General features: G+C 55.2%; 1 protein-coding gene across 11 annotated transcripts in view; it reads right to left on the bottom strand.

Moving 5' to 3' along the window:
- TNS1 (tensin 1) overlaps positions 1-22,016 on the bottom strand; it is a 207,940-nt gene that overhangs the window by 20,383 nt on the left and 165,541 nt on the right. For 5 of the 11 annotated variants that reach the window (XR_006342392.1, XM_043910093.1, XM_043910099.1 and 2 more), the window contains 7 exons: positions 21,336-21,422; positions 16,098-16,294; positions 15,145-15,220; positions 10,556-10,648; positions 9,852-9,875; positions 9,417-9,455; positions 1,626-1,824 (listed from right to left, as the gene is read on the bottom strand). Coding sequence is in view for 10 of the 11 variants with exons in the window: in XM_043910093.1 (XP_043766028.1) it covers positions 1,626-1,824; positions 9,417-9,455; positions 9,852-9,875; positions 10,556-10,648; positions 15,145-15,220; positions 16,098-16,294; positions 21,336-21,422 (715 nt within the window). In the remaining variant the exon portion in view is untranslated. The remainder of the gene's footprint in view (positions 1-1,625; positions 1,825-9,416; positions 9,456-9,851; positions 9,876-10,555; positions 10,649-15,144; positions 15,221-16,097; positions 16,295-21,335; positions 21,423-22,016) is intronic. The other 6 variants (XM_043910091.1, XM_043910090.1, XM_043910094.1 and 3 more) reach the window with 6 other exon arrangements.

Below are 22,016 nucleotides of genomic sequence, written 5' to 3'. Positions count from 1 at the left end.
GAAATGGGGGGAGGGAGGAGCTGGGGACACGGAAATGGCGCGTTTCGGGTGATTAATCCTGGACGAGGTGCTGGCTTCCTGAATCTGACTGCAGGAGGAATTTGAGTGAGAAAAAGTGAAAACTCCCTAATGTCAGGACTTCTTGGATATCAGCATGGTGGGGGGTGAGAGATGAGGAAAATCTCTCCTTTAGAAGAAGAATGCAGCTTCTGCCCAGAGGCGGACCTTTCCCCAAGTGGAGCCGTTAAGAGGCTAGGGAGGGGGCCAAGTGGACTGGGGGTGTGTGCCTGGCTTGAGGTTTCAGATTCTTAAGAATCCAGAAGAAAACTGCCTCGGCTCACCTGCGCCTCCCGCCCCCACCTGGGTGGGGGAGCACACTGCTCACCCCTGCCTGTGGAAGTGGGGGGAGGTGGCTGGATAGTTTCCGGCCTCGTGGGGTCCCAGTCTGAGAAGGGGAGCGGACGTGGGAAGGGATGGTTGGGGCAGACGCCCCTCCTGCGGGGTGGAATTCTGGCCGGTGCAGGCCGCCTCCCCGCCTGGCACCCTGTGCCCTACCCGGGCTCATCTCAGAGTTCCTCTCCAATGTCATCTCCCTGTCTCCCCATCATAAAGCCTATGCCCCACCCCGCCAGTCGAGCAGCTTCTCACTGCACCCCAAGCACAGGAGCCTCCCTTTCTGGGAAGTTTCTGGCTTTCCTCTCTGTCTGACCCCCTAGAATGTCAGCCGCCCATCCACCAAGACATCCCTCCTCTAACCCCACAGTGACCTGATCCCCAGACCCCACGCCCAATACCTCCACACCCCGGTCCTGTCCTTGCTGTGCCGTGAAGGCCTTCTCCCTCCCCTTCACCTTTCAACCCCTGCTCATCCTCTGGCCTTAGTACAAATACTTCCCGTACTTCCAGCCCCCAGAGACCCTCTCTGCAGACTGAGCCAGAAATAATGGCCTGTTGCTCAGAACTCTTTGCTTACACCTCTGCTTCGAGCACCTCTAACTGCGGCTCTGTGATGGGGGGTGGCGGGGTGGGGGGGTAGGATAGAGATGTGGACTCCGGAGCCAGACACCTTTGTTCTGAATCCTTTTTCTGCTACTGTTTAGCTGTAGGACCTTGAATAAACTACTTTAATCTCTCTCTGCCTCAGTTTCCTCTTCTGAGAAGTGGGAATAACACTACTACTTACCCCTAGGATGGCTGTGAGGTTTAAATGGAAAGCACTTAGCAAAAGGCCTGGCACATGGGAAGCAGTCACAACATAGTAACTATTCTTGTTCTGTTTTAAACTTGGGGGAAGGAGGTTTTCTCTGGCAGTCCAGTGGTCACAACTCCACACTTCCACTGCAGGGGGCAGGGATTTGATCTCTGGGAAAGTGAGGCTCCCCACATGCCGCATGGTGCAGCCAATAAGTAAATAAAAACAAAAGTAATACATTTGAGGGAAGAACTGTGCCTGGTTCACCTTCGTACTCTCCCTGGGGAGTTGCATGCTGTTGCCATGCACCCCAGTGAGCTGGTTTCCCAAGGGCAGAACCCTGGATACGATTTCTGCCCGTCGTCCATGCCCTAGTTGGATCCAAGAGGCCTCATCCGTGCTGCCCCGGGCCTGGATCCTGCCCCCCACTTACCTGTCAGCGCTGAGGATGGGGCTGCTGGTGGAGAGGGGGCTGGGGGAGACAAAGGAGCCTCCCAGGGTCCCGTTCCTCAGGGGTGTCTCGTGGCCATAGGCCTGTGCAGCTGGGGCGCTAAAGCTCTTGGGCTCAGGTTCCTGAGTCCGGGGCCCGGCCACCGCCGTCCGTACCACCGACTCCACGTAGCTCCGGGGCTCTGAAAGGGGCGAGGGGACAGGGACTGAGTGTGGATCCAAGGGGTGGAGTGTGGACCCCACCCAAGCCCAGGGAACCTGCCTCCCCAGAGCCTGTGAGGGAAATCCCAAAAGGCCAGCCAAGCAGATGAGGGGCACGTCTCCGGGGCTCCTGCCTGCCCAGGTCCAACCTCTTTCCAGCATCGTGGAGAAGCTGTGAGAGCCCCCAGAGAACCTCTAACTAGAGCCTCATTCTGAGAAGCTTCCCAGAAAGGGACCCCAGAACACAGCCATCACAGAGTCCTCCCTGCTGGAGCTGGGACACCGTCCTTCACTGGGGGCCCCTCTAGCTGAGCTTTTCTTCCCCAACCCTGCCACCCAGGTCCCCAGGCCCTTCTCGGCTCCCCAGGCACTGCTGGGGTCTGGGCTGTCCGTGGACCCCAAGCTCCAGCCCAGCCTTGCGTCTCGGGATGCTCACTCCACCCCACACCCAGAGTCCAGAAACAGGCTTGCTGGCCTAGCAACAGGCCTGTGTGGGTGAGTCACACCCAGCCCCGCATGCCAAGACACACCCATCCACCTTGCCTGACACCCTTAGCCTGCCTCCCGAGACTGACATCATTATCCCACTTGGTGTTCAGAACGACCGAGAGGAAGGCTGGGTGGGGGAGAGGGGGGCAAGTGCCAGAGAGGTCACTGTGCAGGTGAACATGCTGAGACCTGGAGAGTGAAGGGGCTGGAGGCGCAACCAGACCCAGGTTTCCTGTGCCAACCGCCCCGCTGCCGTGCTCCCCCCAACTGCCCCCCGCCCCAGTTTCTGGAAGCCCCCCCACTCCACCTCTGCAAACTAACTCGCTGTCAAACAGGAAGAAGAAGGAGGACACTCTTGGCTTCTCCAGGGACAGATGGTGTTCCTGCCACCTCCGAACCTGGCACCGTTTCTGAGTTCGTCCCAGGAGGGACGTGACCTGAGCACACACCAACACTATGCCCACCGCAATTAGGGCAACCACTGAAACCAGCCTGAGCAGTGGAAGAACTGCAGTCCGTGCAGCCCTGGGGAGCAGGGAGGGGGCCAGACAGTGTCTCTCACAGCTACTCAATGCTACTGTTGTTATCACCAGAGCAGCTACGGACAGCACATAAAGCAATGAGCATGGCTGTGTTACGATAAAACGTTCCAAAAACAGGATTTGGCCATACTTTACTGGTTCCTAATGTAACGTGTCTCCTCAGCCCAGAGAAGTAGAGAGATTTGCCCCAGAACACAGAGCCAATCAGTGGCCACAGCTACTGTCTCCTGACTCCCAATGCTAATTCTGGATGGCCAAGAGAGGGGCCACCGCTTTATGGGACACTCAGCCTTGGCTGCTGCTACTCAGAACTGCAGCCCATCAGCCAGAGAAAAGCCAGCTTCACAGACTATCAATAACAGTAAAAATAGCAAACAACTATATGAGCAAAGTAGAATCTGGAGAATGTAAGTATCTTGTCTGGACCACACAGTAGCAGGTGACAGAACTGTCCTAAGAACCCCGGTGGCCTGGCCCAGAGACTGCTCTTGGGCCCTGCATATACCGCCAGCTGAAAATCAGGGGGATAGAGAATGTCAGTGTGTTTTTAGCCTTGGGGGGCCGGCTCCACACCCTGGGGTAATTTGAATTGACAGAAGGGACCCTCAGAAAGGAACTCACACCCACAGAAATGGCAGCTGAGACCCAAGGCCAGAGCCTACCTTACCAGCCCATCCCTCACCTCCTGGGTCACTCTCTGAAAACTCTGCCTGGACCCCTCCAGGCTCTCAGCTTCACCCTAGTGCCTGCAGGACCCAGTATCCTTCTCTCCCACCCAGAGATGGCAAGAGGATCCATCTGCTCCCTGACTGCCCCAAGCTCCTTGCTGATCTGTACTCGCAGCGCCTGGCACACGATGAATCCTCAGTAAACGTCTGTCTCACAAACTAGTAGATGCATGACCTTTACCCTCTGCCCCCTATCTGTCCCCACCACAGAGGTACACAGTGACTAAGACCTACGTGGCACACATTCGTTTTCTTCCTTCCCTTGAATTCTTGCTGACCCCCAAAAGTTCAAGCTAAAATGCCCGAGGGTGAGCCCTGAAGTCTGCACTCCTCTCCACCTGCCGTGTCCTCCTGATTCATTCCCCAGCCTGCTCTGTGTCCCTGCAGGCCAGCTTTTACTGACAGCATCCCCCAGATCCCTGGGCTCAGGGCTCCAGAGGGCCTGGGCCTTTGGCAGCTGGCTGGTAGGCAGTGCTAACAGAGGATGAGGGTGGGTGGGGAGAGAGAGTCAAAGTTCCAGGGCTGCGTCCTCCACCCAAGACACCAGCTCCAGGGGTGGGCCCTCTCCTCCAGCTCCTCCTGGTTTCTTCCGGCCTGGAGTGCTGGCGGCTCTTGCCTCCTGCTCGGGAGCACCCGGGGAGGTGCTTCTCCATCCCTCATTGCTTTGCCCAGACCATCTAAATAGTCCATTAAACCCTCTTCAGTTGCCCCATTGGAATGAGCTGTTTCCTGCCAAGACCTGACCCATACGGTGGGTAAGCAGCTCACATTATTGGATCAGCACCCCATCCTATTAAAAAAAAAAAAAAAGTACACATACCACTTCTACCATCAGTAAAACCGAAGTAAGACCACCCACATCACCCACTCCTAGGGTCAAGACAGAGCCAGGCCCGGGACCACAGACACTGACTGCCATCTGCCCTGTTTACCATGAGTCAAGGCCAGGTCCTCACTAACTCCTTTTGACCCAAACATAGTGTCAGGAACCTGAATGTAGTTTGCACAGAACACCAAAGGGACAGTATGTTATAAAGTTGGAGATATCAGAAAACCTGAAACGGCTTTAGGATGGCCACATTCATAAAGCATCAGTCTCAGGAGCCCCGTCCTCATTCCCATCAGATTCTCAGCTACAGAGCAGCTTACAAAGCAGCTCTCAGAGAACTCAGCCTCTGAACTTGAAGACAGGACCACTCATCCAGGGAGAAGCACCTGCAGTGGTTCCCACCACGTTTGCAGTTAAGAGCCCTGTGAGTTCAGGTGGCCAACTAGCCTGGGGGCTTTGCTCAGGGGCTCCCAGCCTGTGGATTTCAGACCCAGCCCTCCTGGCCCTGCCCTCACTTTATTCTCCATCCTCTTTCTTGGTTGGCTGGTTGGCTGCCCTTTCCTGACCTTCCAGGACTAAATCAGGGTAGAGACTCACTCAATCTCTGCTCCTCATGAGCCCAGAGCAGGAGCGACCCTTTGGGAAGATATTTGATTTTCTGAGTCCAACTTCATAACTGTTCAAAACCAACCTTGAGGGCCAAAACAGTCCATTTCCCCCAAGTTTTCAGACTCAGATTCCGTATTGAAAATACCCCCTTTCCCTATCTCTTCCCATTTTCCTCTCCTCCCCACCTTAGTACAACATACAACGTGTGAGCTCCCTGTCTTTCACTTACTGGAAGGGTGAGCGGGGACAGGCTGCTGAACCTCTCTGGGACTGTTCTCTCGTCTGTAAAATAGGAATGAGAACACCCACCTGCCCAGCCTGGATCACGTGACAGGAGATGAGCAAGTCCCTTCTAACTCCTTCCTGCTAGCTCCAACGCCAGTGTATCAGCAGCCCCACAGCTGCCTGCTGGAGTCTGCCTCCCTCTACCCCCTCTCCTGCTGTTCTGCACACTCTCTCCTGCAGTTTCCTCCTCTCGCCAATTCCTGGAGCAGCTAGACCCAGGGGCAACGGGGACTGGGAAGGGCAGGAGATGTAGGGCCAGGAGGGTGCCTCCCGCAGAACATTCCAGGAGCCCAAACCCATTCCAAGAGGCTGTTGGAGGCTGCGAGCAGCTGGCCTGGAGGCTTGGTGACTTGGCCCCGCCAGGCTGAGGGCACTGTCAGCTCCTGACCCACACCCTCAAGTGCATTTTCTGCCTCGCAGAAAAGGTTCTTTGCCTGGAGAGAAACAGCCTGCTTGGTCCGAGTGAAATGAAGACACGCAGATGGAGAGAGGAAAGAAGTAAAACTTCTGAGGCCCAAACCAGGAACTCAAAAGTTGGAATCCCAAACTCTGAGACTGGGCCACACGGCCCTCCTCTGAGTCCCCATCATACCCTGTTTCCCCAGCTCAGCATTTCGACCTTGTGCTGAAATATCATCCTGACCAGACGATCTCACTCATCTTTATGCCCTCAGTCCCTAGCACAGGACCTGGCACAAAGTAGGTGCTCCATAAATCTGCGTTGCACAGAACTACCTTAAAATACCCAGATGGCACGGTGGATCTGTCACCGAGGATTTCAGAGCAGGAGGGATCCCCACAGGGGCCATTTCTAATCTGCAGTCTTCCTTTGTGCCAAATCCACCCATCTAATCACGGGAACAGACAGAACCTCAGCTGAATGTTCCCTGTTTCTATTCCTCTAGGAAAGAAGGTTCAGCCATTTCTTTCCCTATTTCCCCACTGGAAGATCCTTGATGTTGACCTCATACCTTTACTGCTATGGGCTTTCTTCCTCTGCTTCTTTCCTGGGGAAGGGTACCCTGCACCCACACCCAGTAAAGACACTGTTCATGTTTAGAGGTCATACCCTGTGCAATCAATGGAAAGCAGCGTACACTCTCAGCCATGCCCCTCATCATCTGTCTGGGCCTGGACAAGTCATTTTAACATCCTTACATGTCACCTCCTCATCAGCAAACTGGGGCTCCTACCACCTTCCTCAGTGCTTCTGTGATTATTAAATAAGATGACTGTGACAAGGACCCACATGCTCCCATCCCTGCCTGCTGACCCTCACTCTGCACCACACTGCCTCTTGCTCCAGCCTCCAGCTCCTCCTTGCTCTCACTTCACTGCCCTTGCAATTCATGGGGGGAAAAAAATGCTATTCCTCCCAACCCAGGGCCTTTGCAAGTGCCCTTTACTTCTACCTGGAAAGCTCTTCTCCCATCCCAGTGTCACCAAGTTAATGCCACTCACCCTTGCATCTTACTTCTTCAGCCAGGGTCTCGTAAAAACCGTCTCTCTTCACTTTGGAGCACTTATCTCAATAGTTCTCGGTGATAATTTAATTCTGTCACCAGTCATGCATTTGTTCCATGAGATTAGGAACCATAGCACTGCTTATCATTATATCCCCAGAGTGCCTGGCACATAGTAGGCACACAAAATATTTATTGAATCAATGAAGAACAGAACGAACAGATGTAAAGCATTTAGCATGGCACCTTGAACAGAACACTTCCCAAAAGTCTTTTTCTCCCCCTTGCTGAATAAGCCTACTGGTTATTTTTCCTTATAGGTATCTTTTTCTGAATTCATACATATCAGCGGGGTAATCAAGCAGCGCGTCAGCGGGTCAGCAAAGAATATGCTTTAGTCTGACCCGGAAGGTGATGCATGAGTCAGGAAACATGGAACCAGCCGCCCACATCCTTGGCCCCTGTCCCCACTCCAGGTCAAGACAACAATTCCAATGCCCACGCTGGAATCCCAGGGCACGGCGCCTGGAGGCAGGAGGAGGGTTTTGAAGTGGCCACTTGATTAGCAAACAGGAGACCAGTAAGTCCAGTCTAACCCTGCTGCCTCTTAACTGTGACCTTGGGCAGATGCCTACCCCCACCTCACAACACAGACCTCAGGTCCACATTCCTGAAAATGATGGCTGCGGTACAGCGGATCCCTAAGGCCCTTCCCCTGCAGACTCCGTGCCTCCAGGAGAGATGGAGGAGGGTCAGAGGGCTCGGGGCCTGTAGGCTGAGATTCACTCATCAGGTGCGAGGGCCAGGTGTCAGTCCCATTCTGTTGAAGTGTCATCCCCAAGTGAGGAGCACACAGCCAGGGCTGATCACCCTCAGACCTTCCCACTGGAGACTGAATAGGTCTCACCAGTCTGCGGAGGTCAGCAGCCACAAGGAGAGGTGAGAGCCTCCTAGGTGGGTGGCCTCCTGGAACACAGCACCCTCCAGGCCTCAGCTGATTCCAGACTCCTGGCGAGAACCAGCAGCCCACCTCCAGCCCAGGGAAGGTCCTCCCCCTGGGTGCGAGGCTGGCCAGGGGTGAGAGCCAACTGTAGTTCATCCCATTCTGGGATCTGTTCTGGGGGGCTGCCTTGTTCTGCACCGCCCAGGCAATCTGGCATTGTTGCCAGAACTCTGGCTGGCTAGTAGTGGGCAAAGCTTTATGGAAAACTCCAGCCATCTCACACGGGAGACGGCAGATTCAGAGGGGTACAACCCATGCCCACTTTGGGGATAGAAAATCAAGGTAGTGAGTGCAAAGGAAGTGGAAAATGGGCTTAAGAATCTGGAAGGAGCAATTCCTTCGTGGTCCAGTGGTTAGGACTCTGCGCTCTCACTGCTGAGGGCCCGGGTTCAATCCCTGGTCTGGGAACTAAGATCCCACAAGCCAAGACGCAGCCAAAAAAAAAAACAAAACTGGATGGAGTCTTTAAAGAAACCAGGCCACACGGACCCAGGGCCCAGGTGGGAAGTCAGAACATCTAACACATCCAAGCTGGAAGGTGCTCAACACCCACCTCGTCCAACCCCCTTCCCCCACTTCCCCTAGGGTAGAGATGGGGACATGGAAGCCCAGGCCACCCAGGCCAGCATCTCCCTCATTTCACCTGCTGCTCTGAGTCATCCTTTGAATTCTGTTCCTAATAAATTAGTTAAAGGCCTTCAACCAGATTACATCTCCTCTCTGCTTCTCCATGTGCAAGGCTGAGTTCATTTAAATCAGGGGTTAAGCCAGGACACAGATGTGCTAACCAGATACTGTCACAACTGTGCATGGATGTCCCGAGGCATCTGTGTGTGACAGGGGGCGGTGGGGTGGGGGGTAGAAATCCATAGCTTTTTCAAAACCTCCCCCCAAAACATCCAAGGTCCCAGAAAGACAGACATCCTACCATCTGTGCTGATAGGAAACCAGGCAAGGGCTTCCAGAAGGCAACTTGTGACTCCAAGACAGTGGCTCTGAACCAGGAGTGATTATCCCCCCTGGGGACATTTGTCATGTTGCAGACATTTTGATTGTCATGACGACTGAGTGCTACCCACATGTGTAACAGTAGGTAGAGACCAGGGATGGTGCTAAACACCCTACAGGGCTCAGCATAGTCCCCACAACTAAGAACTGTCCTGCCCAAACATCGGTAGTGCTGAGGCTGAGAAATCGTGCTCTGAGCTGTACATGTGGGGCACACCCAGAAAGTGGGATAGGAGCCCCCAACATCTGAAGGGGCTGCTGTACCCCAGGCAGTGGGCGGGAATGCCTCCCAGGAGGAGCATTTTGTCAGCAAGGTGGCACCACACTAGTGCCTGGACCCTAGGCCACGCCAAGACCCGTGCCCTGGGGCTGTGGGCACCTCAGTCAGTATCCAGAATGACAGCTCATCACCAGAGTGACGGCTCATCACCCCCCTGATCAGCCATCAGGGGGTGGGGATTGGGGGGGGCAGCCTATGCGCCCAGCCACATGAGACCTGATCAGAGAAGAGAGCTGCTCCCCACGCACCCCCCTCAAGCCAGGCAGAACAAATGGAGTGAACAGCCATTCCCGGACACGGAGAGCACGAAGCAGTCACACAGCAAAGCCACACTTACCTTCAGAAAGCTCTGTCAGCACCTTCCTCTCATCCTCCTCTGAGGGAAGATGGGAAGAGAGGTGAGGAGGAAGGAGAGGCAGGAAAGAGAGGCAGGGGATGAAGGGGAGAGGAAGAGCAAAAAGGAGAGAGAGAGATGGATTAACAGGGATTATTTCCTGAGAGAGAGAGACTTTGCTGAGAAAAGGGGTGAGGCCGAGGCAGAGGCAGGCCCTCCAGGGCGCACAGGTAAGACAGGGCCTCGCTCTCAGGAGCAGCAGGCCCGTGTCCCTGTCACAGCCCCCACGTCTCAAGCAGGAGTGTGCTGGCCTGGTGACAGGCAGCCCCCCCACCCAGTGACTCCGTGTCCCTGGCCATGCAGACACGTCCTGAGTGGGAGGCTGTGCCCGGCCGTGTGTCTGCATGGCTCACACCTGTCATGCCACCGCCCACCTACCTGGCTGGATCAGTCTTCTGGGGACTAAAGAAAAGAAGCAAAGTTGGTCCCCAGAACCCCAGTCCAGCCCACACCAGAGTCTAGAGAGCAAGTTTCTGGGCTCAGCCTGTTGGAAATGGTCACTAAGGGCCCAGGGTCTCCACTTTCCCTTTCCCAACAAGAAGGAGAGGAGCTGGGGAAAGTGACGAGGTATGAACCTGGAGTGTGTGCGTACATGTCTGCATGTGGTATGAGTGTGTGTGCATGTCTGTGTATGTGTGTGCGTGCATGCCTGCCTCTGTGTGTGCATGCAGGTCTCTGTGTGTGTGCATGTCTGTGTGTGTGTGCATGTCTGCGTGTGTGTGTGTGCGTGCACGCACAAGCATGTGGACTCTGGGGCACAGGAGCCAGGCTTCCGGCAGAAAGTTAACCACCTCCAGGGAAACAGGGCATGCCTCCAACCCCCCGACGTCAGAGGATGCTGGGAGTGGTGCTGACCCCAGAAGGCAAGGGCAGGAAGGCTCCATCCTCTTCAACCCCCGAACAGAGAGCCCCACCCAGGCCTGACCTCAGCATGGACACAGAGCCAGGCTGCCACCTTGTTTCCAGAAGAATCCTGAGAACCCACCAGGCCTGGGCCCTGCCCAGGACCACAGGCGTCCTCCAGCTGCCCACTCCTCCCTCCGGCCTCCCCAGCCACGTCCCTTCCCGCTGGAGTTACTCACCGCCGGTGGGGTGCAGCAGGATGTCGGCTGGGTTGTGGGGCTTCAGGCCCAGAGCAGACAAGGGTGTCTTGGCCAGACCTGGAGGGGAACGCACTGCACCGGGAATAAGAGGGAGAGCTGGAAGTGAGTGCGGGTGGAGGCATGGGGAGGGGACCCCTCCTGAGTGAGGGCATGCGGGGGAGCGGGGCTGGGGGGGCAGCAGGAGGCGGAGCAGAGGAACCAGCCCCGCCCTGGGGATGCCGGGGTGGCTCCACTCCCCCATCGCATCTCCTGTGTTCCTCCACAGGATGAAGGGTAAAAGGAGTCAGGAAACAGCCTTGCCCCTCAACCTCCACAAAGTCATTTCTGTCCCTAGACCCTGAGTTCCTTCCATACGGTCCCTCCACACTGTGGAGTTATAACACATACGCTAGTTTCTTGGGCACCCTCTGACTTGCTCTATATCACTGTCTCTCTAACCTCTCCTCTCACATTCCCCACCCCACCCCCAAACACACACACACACACACACACACACATACACCCCACAGATGGACTTAAAGAAAGTGGAATATCAAGATGGCACAATCTGTAAAGGACAGAAGGAGAAGGGACCACCAGCAGAACCGACCCTGAGTCCCCAGGCCAGTCCTCAGCCACAGGTCTTTGACCTCCAGCCAAGAAGGCCCTTTGCAAGCCCCAGGAAGACAGAATTTCTCAGCTGGGAGCTCTCTTACTTCCCCCAAACCTCAGTGTTCTGGAAGAGGAAAAAGCCCCATATCTAAAATACGTGGGCAAGAGCATGACCACCCTGCACAAACCCAGGTCACCTCCCAAGCCACCTGTCTGGGCTGGAAGTGTCACATAATACAAGGTCAGAAAGGGTGGTCAGGCTTTCTCCCATCAGCCAAGGACGTGGCTGGACTCCGAGCTGACCTGCAAGGTTGTTGCTCTGCCCAGTCACAAGATTTCTCAGTGGCAGTTGCCACGTCTCCTAACCCACCTCTGAGGAGAAGGAAAGAAAGGAGCTCTGTGTCTCTTGTCGCAGCTCTCAGGACCCTGCAGAGCCCACAGCCGTGGAGGACAGGCAGTCACACAGGGCCGCCGAAAGCCTAAGGCTGCCTGTCCCACCCCAGTGGCCTCAATAGATGAGCCGTGGCCTTCGGGGTGCCCAGGAGCCACACAGCAACTCCGGGACCCTCCCTGGCGTCTCCTCCCTTTCCCAAAAAGACAGTGAGACCTTCAGGAAACTAAACTCCCAAAATATAATCTTCCAATGAAAGTAATTTAAATAGCTTGTTTGTGATCTCCTGGAGGAGGGCACGGCAACCCACTCCAGTATTCTTGCCTGGAGAATCCCCATGAACAGAGGAGCCTGGTGGGCTACAGTCCATGGGGTCACAAAGAGTCGGACACAACTGAGCGACTAGGCACACACACGCACATTTGTGCATATGCTGGTGTATTCACAGGTGTCCATGGAAACAGAGGGGCATCACAGGAGTCCAGATGGTTGGCCCAGCCCTACACTCTACCCTCACTCTGTCCGAGATACCCAACAGACAGATATAGCAGAGGGGACAAGTGTGTATAAACACACACATCCAGGCAGGGGGTAGGTCTAGGCCTGCATGTTTCTATGTGTCCCTCTTTCTCTCATTACATACACACAAACACACATCTTACAATAGACTCTTATCAGGCACTTAGTAATGTTTGTCAGACAAATGACTTTGAATGCAATTAATTATGGAAGAATGAGCCCAGCCTCAGAGACCACTGTCCATGGGATGACCACGAAGACTCTGGGCCCGTAAGTCTGCCTAGTGGGTGCAGCAGAGCTGCAGGTGAACGGGGTGAAGGGGACGAGGGGAGAGAGGCGGTGGGAGGCTCCTCCGGGCTTCCCTCAGCACCTCCAGCTTCCTCATCTCTCCTGCCCTCAGTCCCCAGGCATCCAGCCCTTCTGCTGAGGCAGATGCGGGGTTGGCCCTGAAGCCAGGCAAGGCTTGGCTTCCCCAGAGAAGAATTCCTTGCATTGCTCCGCCTCTGTTTTCTTTCCCAACCCTGTGCCTGGAGGAAACCTCTAACTTATTCTTTCCTCCCCAGGCACCCAGGGCTGACCCACCGGAGGGAGAGAAGAATGGGAACAGAAACAAGTGGTAGAACCAACTCTAGCCCAGCCCAGATGGCTTCATCCCAGGCAGGGTGATGGCTAGGATCCTGGCTGTTTGGACCCACAGGAAATTGGAGCAAACGTGAAGGTGGTGGGGCGGGGAGCTTCCCAGACGGCTCAGTGGTAAAAGAATCCACCTGCCAATGCAGGAGATGCAGGTTCGATCCCTGGGTCGGGAAAACCCCCGGGAGGAGGAAATGGCAACCCACTCCAGTATTCTTGCCTAGAGAATCCCAAGGACCGAGGAGCCTGGTGGGCAACAGTCTGGGGGGTCACAAAGAGTCAAACACAACTGAGCATGCACACACACACACACACATGCAGGTTGGAGAGTTAAGACCGGGGGAGAGATTCCAGGAGTCTGAAGCCTTTTATACGGCTAGAGAGCTGTCTTGAACAGACTGCCCTGGGCTTTCACGGTCCAATACGGCAGTCATGAACCACACGGGGCTATGGTGCACCTGCTGTGTGTCCAGTCTGAACTGAGGTGTCACATGAGTGTGAAAACACACAGTGGATTTCAGACTTGTATGAAACAAGGATGAAAAATATGTCTTTATACTGATTACATGTTGAAATCATACTTTAGATCCTTAGGGTTAAATAACAGCAAAAACTTTTTTTGGCTCCACCGCAAGGCTTATGGTAATCTTAGTACCCCGATCATGGATTGAACCCAGGCCCTTGGTAGTGAAATCACAAAGTCCTAAACACTGGACCACCAAGAAATTCCCTAAATAATACCTATTATTAGAATGAATTTCACCAACTTCTTTTTAGATTTCTTAAAAAGATTGTAAGATAATATTCTCATTAATATTTTATTTCTACTTACCTATAGAAATGATAATACTTTGTGGATATTTTGAGTTAAATTAAGAAATCGTTACAATTAATTTCTCCCGTTTCCTGCATGTCCTTTAATGGAGCTGTTAGAGAAGTTTCTAGTGCAAACAGCTCATGTTATTTTTCTGCTGGACAGTCCACTCACAAATGTAACTTCCTGTGTGTCCAATATGGGCTTCCCAGCTGGCTCTAGTGGGAAAGAGCCCGCCTGCCAATGCAGGAGATGTAAGAGACACAGGTTAGATCCCTGGGTCAGGAAGATCCCCTGGAGGCTGCTAAGTCGCTTCAGTCGTGTCCGACTCTGTGCGACCCCATAGACAGCAGCCCACCAGGCTCCCCCATCCCTGGGAGTCTCCAGGCAAGGACACTGGAGTGGGCTGCCATTTCCTTCTCCAATGCATGAAAGTGAAAAGTGAAAGGGAAGTCGCTCAGTCGTGTCCAATTCTTAGTGACCCCATGGACTGCAGCCCACCAGGCTCCTCCGCCCATGGGATTTTCCAGGCAAGAGTACTGGAGTGGGGTGCCATTGCCTTCTCCGTCCCCTGGAGGAGGGCATGGCAATCCACTGCAGTTTTCTTGCCTAGAGAATCCCATGGACAGAGGAGCCTGGCGGGCTACAGGCCACGGGGTTGCAAAGAGTCGGACACGACTGAAGTGACTGAGCACACGGTACGTATCCAAGATGGTGGCCAACACAATTCTGTTGGCACAGAAAGCAAGCACTGGTGTGTCCTCCCCCCGGCAGGACAGCCAGCTGCCAGAGAACACGTGGCCAGCTCCAACTCTCCTGTCCTCACCCTCCACCCTTCTCACCCAGATGAATGAATAGCTTGGGTGGACCCCCTCTAGTCTAACCCTGGAGCATCACTAGTCTCTTCACCTCTGCCAACTCAGGCCTCTTACAGGAACCCCGAGGCCTTCACAGCCTGGGACTGATCCATCACTGCTTTCCCAGGTCTCCTCCAGCTCCTCTTCATGTCTCTTCTACCATGAAATGGAATACTTCCTCTCTCCTGGGCTCATCCAGGTTTTCTCATTGTTTGGAAATGTCTCTGCCCTTTAGGGACCTGCCACTCTAGTGAGAACATCAAGTAAGACACAGACTAAAGGCTCCTGTCTGGAGGCCAAGAGATGGATGCGTTGGGCATATGGTCAACCTGAGGGTTCTGGGCCTTTGTTTCCTTGGTGAAAACTAGGAAGTGGAAGAGGTGCCTGGATGCAGACAGAAATGGGAGTCAGAAGCAAGAAGGTCCAGGGGTTACTTTAGGATGTTACTTTAGGATGAGGGATGTTTTACACATAGGATACAAAGACTCTTGGCAACTAGCAAACCATAATATGAGAGTCCAGGGACCCCAGAGTAGGTCAGCCTGGATCCCAGGATGCAGCTGCTGCATCTTAGATGTGTGAGCGTGGACAGCAGAAAAGAAGTGAAGAGAGGTGAGGAAGGGAAGCAGAAGTTAAGATGAGCTGTAGGGATGAGAAGCGGCAGATTCTGGCCCCACCCAGCTCTGCCAGCACTGCCAAACCTGGGAAGCTTACACAGGCCAGAGGGCACCCAGGGAAGGAAGGCCGAGTATGGAGTTCTTACCCCCACTGGGTGGTGGGCTGGTCGGAGAGGTTCCCTCCATCTCCTCGAAGGCCTCCTTGTAGCTGTGCAGATGGGGCTGCAGAAGGAGAACAAGGGAGGAAAACCACAGTTGTGAGCCTGAGGAGTTACCAGTTACCAGCCTAACTAGTCATCCTTTCCAGTAAACACAGAGGTCAAAGGCAGATCCTCGTCACCTGTGGCCCCAACAACTCCTTGCAGCCGAGAGAACAGAAAGTGACTGATTGCAAGGCAATCGTCCAGCAGTACCTGCCTTGGAAATGTTTCACAACAAGGCCAAAGAGAAGGGACAGAAGGCAGGAGAGAAAAGATGTCCAAAAGCCATTTTTGTCCAGAAGGACCCATTAACCTGGGATTTTACCAAATATGGACCACTCACATCAGAATCTTCCAGAATCAGATTCCTGGGTCCCACCCCAAGTCTAATAGGCTAGAATTTCTACAGGGGGACTTGAGAATTTACATTTTTAACAAACTCCCTGGTGATTGTTATGCTCACTAAAGTTTAAAACCTACTTCCTCAAACTGCTAAACTGTCTCAAAAATACAAACACTTTGACACTGAAATTATCTATCTCCCAAGGAAACCCTACATCCAGAAAGGATTCAAAAACAGTTAGTCTGTAGGATCTGGCTTGGAGTCTAGAGTCTGTGGTCACCTACATCATATCAGGGTCCTTACCACCCTAATAAAGGACGCTCTCTGGGGCTCAAGAAGGGAACCTCAGTCTGCGTGTTCATGGAAGAAGTAGGGGAATAAAAGTTATTTAGAGAGGGAAATTGGCTCCAGATTCCACAAGCCATAGAGAAGCCCTAGGCTGAGGATGCAGGGAGGAAAAAAATACTGAGTTTACTGACAGGTCACTGTTACTCAGATGACCATCAAGTCAAGTAGTTCAGGTGGGCTCTGCTACCCTCTGTGGCCCAGGACTCACCTCTTTGGGTCGTCCTCCAGGATTGAGAGCGATAGTAAGAGCCAGCTCTGGGGAGACACATTGGACAGGCGAGCGAACCCCGGGGCTACGGGGGGATGTGGGTTCTGGTGACTGGTTCTCGTACTGCCCATCGCTGGCAGCCCGCTTCCGGAGAGGTGCTGGGGGCTCTGCAGGCTGCTTCTCCCGAGCCTGCACCCCTGGGAGAAATAGCAGGGCAGAGAGGGCAATGAGCAAAACGTGGGGAAAAGAATTAATCCGACCTAACTCCCCTAGAGGAGGCAGTGGATCTTAGCTCAGGGGGCCAAGCTGGAGCTGGGCTTGCCTCCCCTCACACCTCCTCCCTCCAGCCTCCCTCTGCCCACACCCCAGTTTCTCTGCTGGGTGGGGGAATCTGCTTAGGTTGAGCTGGCCTTCAGCAGGAATCTCTACTCTGCATAGGGCTGGGGCCCAGAGCACAAAGAACTGATACAAGAAACAGATGTCAACTTCTTCCAAGCCCCAGAGGCAGAGGGCCAGAGCTTCCAGGCAAAGGAGGGAAGGTGGAGGGAGGAGAGACAGTCTCCAAGGCGACTGCATCAACCAACAAGCAACACCAGGCCCGTGGGGAAGGACTTGGAAAGACTGAATGACGCATCAGCTTGCAAATGGTGCTCCCGAGAAGAAACCCAAGAAATGACTAAGACCTGTCACGATGTCCCAGCCCCATCTGGCCCCTGGAATACTGCTGGCCTTCTCTGGGGCTCCCCAACCCTCATCCATCCAGCGCCGCTCTGAAACCTCCCACCCACTTCCTGGATGCCCACACTTTTCTTGCCCCAAAGATGGCCCAGGTTTCCAGGCTGCCCCAGAGCAGCAGGCAAACAGCCTGCAGACAAGTGCCTCCTGTGCTTCTGTGTACTTCCCTCCCATTCCCCAGGCCTTAACCTCACCCTCCTCCCTTCCCACTCCCTCTTCCCACAGCTGGGCTGCCGCACGAAACCCATTGCCTCATTGAGCTGGCTCCAGAATCCTAGAAAACTTACTCCCTTGGGGCCCAGAGGCCATGACCCAGCCTGAGGGCGGGCCCCTCATCCTCACTACCCTGCAGAAGGAAATTCCAGCCCTGCCTTCGCCACCACCCGAGAGGGCAGGCGAGGTGAAGAGAGGTACTAGGACTTATCAAAGGTTTCATGAGACCCTGTCCACACCAGCCTCAGGCCAGCGCTTGTGGGCTGACCGACCACACCAAGGCACACACACGCGCACACACACACCAGACAGCCTCAGCAACAAGCCAGCACAGCCAAGCAGAAATCACCCTCAATCAGACTGAATTGTCATCTACCCTTCACAGGGGGTTCTGCATGGCCCCAAGAATCCCTAGCTCCCGCCTGGCACCACCACTGAGGCCACTATGAAAAGCACAGGCTGCGAAGCCTACATACTTGTCATGAACAGCAGGCTGCCAGCTGCCAAGTCTAGGGATGGATGCACACACTCTCACACATACACAAACACACACACAGTCACTTGGAGTGACATGCACTCAGACCAGCCCCTAATTAGGAGCGTTGTCTGGAGAGCACTTGCAGATGCAGAAGGTCCCTGGTTGGGGTGGTATCCTGAGTTTTCACTGCCAGCTCTTCATTCATCAGAGGCAACCTGCCTACCAGCTCAACCAAGAGAAAAAAGAGCCCCGAGTGAAGACTATAAACCGGACTCACAAACCACCTTACTTAAAACAAATACGCCCCTTGCCTTGAAGGACCCTTATTTGCAGAAGAGAAAAGTAGGGGTCACACTGTCCTAACCAGGGGCTGCTATGAGGATCAACCTGGATGGAGGACAGGGCACACCTCTGAAGGGCTGGGCAGGGCCCACTCAGGGACCCTAGGGCAACCCCAGGCTCTCAGCCCTCAGAGAATCGGGGGCGGGGGGTCCCCTACCCTCGCTCACACTTCCCCCACCTCCACCAAGCCCCCTTCCCCCTCAAGCCTCCCCAAGCAGCTTGGTCCAGAGCTGCCGCTGGTTTCATTCCTGGCAAAAACATTAGAGAGAAACAGACATAGCCATTGATTTTCTAATAATAATTGTGACAAAGGAGGCGCATTCGGAAAAGGCTCCCGGGGCGGGGGGGGGGGGGTTGGAACTAAGTTCAGCCCCAAGGTTAAAAGAAACGCATTAGGGCTGCACAGAGTTCCCGCTCACCCAGCCCCGCTGCCTCCCTCGGCCAGAGCCCGAGTCTTTGCAAGGGGCGGCTGATGTCCTTGTTTGGGGATCCGATGTCCGCCCTTGAAAAACGGGTCTGCTTTAACTCAGGGCCCTGACTCTCCCGGAGGGACACAGAACATTCTCTCGGATGCACTCAGAACATGAGCTCCACGTCCAGGGGCTGCAGGGGGTTGCAGTGGCCCAGAGAGGAGGCTAGACCGTTGTGGGGAGGGGAAGCTTCCAGGCCATGGAGGGTGTGAGGTCTAGCCCAAGGCAGTCAGCCACTTGAGAGCAATCACACCTCTTCTTCAAGCCCCCTCTCCACCACCACCAGAGTGGGACCAGCTCTGTCCAGAGGCAGGGGGATGGACAGGCTGCCATCCAGAGCGTAGGGTCCTGCAGGGCACAGCCCCCCTCTGCAGAAGAGGGAAGCCCCACATTCCACTCCCACGGGGACAGACCCTCTCCCACGGAGCGCCCCCCGCAGCCCCAGTGGCCAGCCCCAGGCCTCTTACATTCTCTGAACACAGTGTCCCACTGTTGTCCGCCTTGGCAGGCCTAGATCTGCCCCCCGAGTGCCAGGAGAGCCATATTCCCTCTCTCTTGTCCCTCTCTACAGAAGGGGAGACGGGCCATGGCAGAGGGGAGAGAAGAGAGCCCCATTGTTCCTCAGCCAAGCTGGGACGTCTGGACACAAGCTGACAGCCTGTGTCAAAGGGAGAACACCCCTCCCTCATGTCCCAGAGACGGACAGATAATAAAAATAGCCCCACTCTCTCCCACCAACCTCCTCTCCGCCCAGCACATCCCCCCACCCAGACCCCAGGACTTTCTGTCTCCTGGCCCCGCCCCCATTCTCAGTAGTGCCCCACTCCCTGCATACACACAGGCATGTGCATGCACGCGCGCGCGCGCGTGCACACACACACACACACACACACACACGTGGGCACACACAGCCTGAGCCTGGCAGGAACAGCGGTGGGTCACAGTCATCCTCAGAACCTCCACAGTCAGCCCCTCCTCAGCAGAAGACCAGGGACCACAGGAAGTTTATGAAGAAAGTGCGGGGAAGACAGGCCACCCAGGGACTCTGCAAAGTCTTCCCAGCAAAGCTGGTGAGTCCAGCCTTCTAAGCCCAGCAGCACAAAGGAGCAGCCAGAAAGCGGCCTTTAGGATAGTAACACACTACACAAGAAGACGTCTGTCGTCCTCCGAGGGCTGCTCACACGCTCTGGGCCTTCCCCACCTCCTGGAGGACAGCGGTCACCTCAGCCCGGGGCCTCCACCTTGGCCACCAGACCTCCAGAGCGGGGCACAGGGCGCTGGAGCAGCCCCATCTCCCGGGGCCCTCACTTGCTCCCCCCGAGGATGGTGCTGTGCTTAGGGGACAGCCGGCTCCAAGGCTCCCCTGAAGTGGCCTGGACCCGAGGTCAAGAATCTCCTTCATCTCACACACACATACACACACACACACACACAATTCTAGAGGCTGTCACCCTAACACACATCAATACACCTGATTCATAGATACAGCATGGCTGCCCACCACCCCGGCATCCGTGGACAAATGTCCTTGTGCCAACTTCATCACATGCCTCCTCTACAACCCCCGGACTGGCCACTTCCACCCTCACAGACCCAGCTCTTCTCTCCAGCCTTCCATTTTCCAAAAGACTGGATTCCTCAGCTCCAGGTGGCAGGGCTGGGTGTCCGACTGCTTGCCTGGGGCTCCGGAAGCGAGGGGATCCGGGAGGCCACCTGCTGGGGCCAGGGCACCAGAAAGCCACACGGCAATCACACTAGCTAACAGCCCCAGGGCAAGCCATGCCAGCTCCCCTCAGGACAGGCCCACCCCCAGAACTGCCCCAAACCCCAGGCCCAGCTGGACACTGCACTCCCCACCACTGGGCCGAAAAGAAGATGGAGGGACAGGAGAGGAGGCGAACAGGGAGCGATTCTGCCACAGCCATCTCCCTATAGTCCATGGACTGGGAGAAGGAGGGCCCTGAAAGCACCAGATATTGCCCCTGGGAGTCAACAGCTCCCTCCACCCGCTAAGCCTTTTCCCAGAGCTGCTTAAGGCCACTGCATGGGATAAACCCGTGCATACCATCTTCTCCCTGACCTGGGCTTCTGGCTTCAAAGGAGCTGGGATGGGATGAGGGGATTCCCTCCCTAGAGCTAAAAGTCTAAGGGCTTGGATGTCCAGCTGGGGCAGAGGATGCCAGTGGACCACACCACTCTAAAATAGAGCAGCGTGACTCTGGATGGAAGGGCCACCATATTGGAGAACATCAAGTCATCAAGCTAAAGGCACATGGCCAGGCTACGATCCTTCATTTGTCACGCTGCGAGAGTGAGCTCTGAGCAATTCAGAGACTTGCCCGGGAGTATCACAGAGGTGGTCACAGGCAGAGCCAGGACCACACCCGGGGCTTCTGACTCTTGGCCATGGGTCCTGGGATCAGAGATTCAGGATGAGTCAGAGGGGGGTGCCCTGCCCCATCGAGTGTACTCCAGAATGGACAGAGCAGCAGGTGCTGGGGTACCACTCTGCGTCTTGTGCCCGCTGGTCCATGCTGAGCATGGCCTGGCTCCTGCAGAGGCTCTGGCCAGGACAGCCCGGGTGATCTAAGAGCCAAGGCAGCTGGAGAGCTGGGCTGTCCCGAACCCTCACTGAGCGCCTTTGTTGCAAAGACCTGCATGCCCACAAGGAGCCTAAAAGTTGGTCCAGTCACCCCAGACCCTGTTCCCAGCAGGGAAGGCCAAGGCTGGAAGCATCAGGCCGTGTCCATGCAGAAAGTGGGAGCACTCGCTCATGCAGAGAGGAGGGAGGCAGAAGGGAGCAAGGACAGAGGCAGTCAGAAAAGAAACGGGGGCAAAGAGAAGAAAGAGATGGAGAGAACAGAAGAGGGAAAGGAGGGAACACGAGGAGGAGATGGGAAATGAGGAGGTGGAAGAAAGTGGGCAAAGTTTGGAAGGGAGGAGAGAGAAAAGGGGAGCTAGGGTGAGTCATAAAAGGAGGGGAGGGGAAGAGGAACCAACCAGAGAGAGAGGAAGATCGGAGCCGGTGGAGAGGAGGGTGCCAGGAGCTGACTCTCCGCCCAGTGCCCTGCAGCCTGGCATTGTATGCTGCCCACCCCCACCCCAGGGAGCCGGCAGGGGGGAGGCAAGCAGCGTGGGGTGGGGGTGGGGGGCAGCGAGGGAGGCGGGAAGAGGAGGACACCAGGCAAGGAAGGAAACACGCCCAGGCACAGGGGACAGATGGACACGGGACACATGAAGAACGCCAGGGACCAGGCATTTCACAAGACGAAAACAAAACAAAAACAAAGAAAAAAATCAATATTAGTTGGTGTTCTGAGTCTAGAACCCGGCCACATACTTGAGGGAGGTGAGCAGGGTGTCAGACAAGAAGAGAAGGTGGATCCGGGGTCTCACTTCTCCAAAGGACAGGTGGACGTTCTGCGGTCCAGTAGGACACCACTCACCTCTCTCTTTCCTAACCCCAGCGTGGAGCAGGAGGGTGCCAGCCTGGGACCAGGAGATTTCAATCCTTTGGCTCCACATCTCATCCACCCTCATGGTCAGCATGTCCCCGTTCCAGGACCTCTCTCCTCTCATGGTCATCTCCCGCCCCCTGGATTCAGCAGTGACCCCACCAGTCTCAGTCCAAGGGTCATCTCCCCAAGCATCAGGGCATTCCTCGGCCCTTTATTCTTTCAT

The sequence above is a fragment of the Cervus elaphus genome, chromosome 8, assembly GCF_910594005.1.
Source record: "Cervus elaphus chromosome 8, mCerEla1.1, whole genome shotgun sequence".
Lineage (NCBI taxonomy): Eukaryota > Metazoa > Chordata > Mammalia > Artiodactyla > Cervidae > Cervus > Cervus elaphus.
This window is presented reverse-complemented; position numbering and strand designations above follow the sequence as displayed.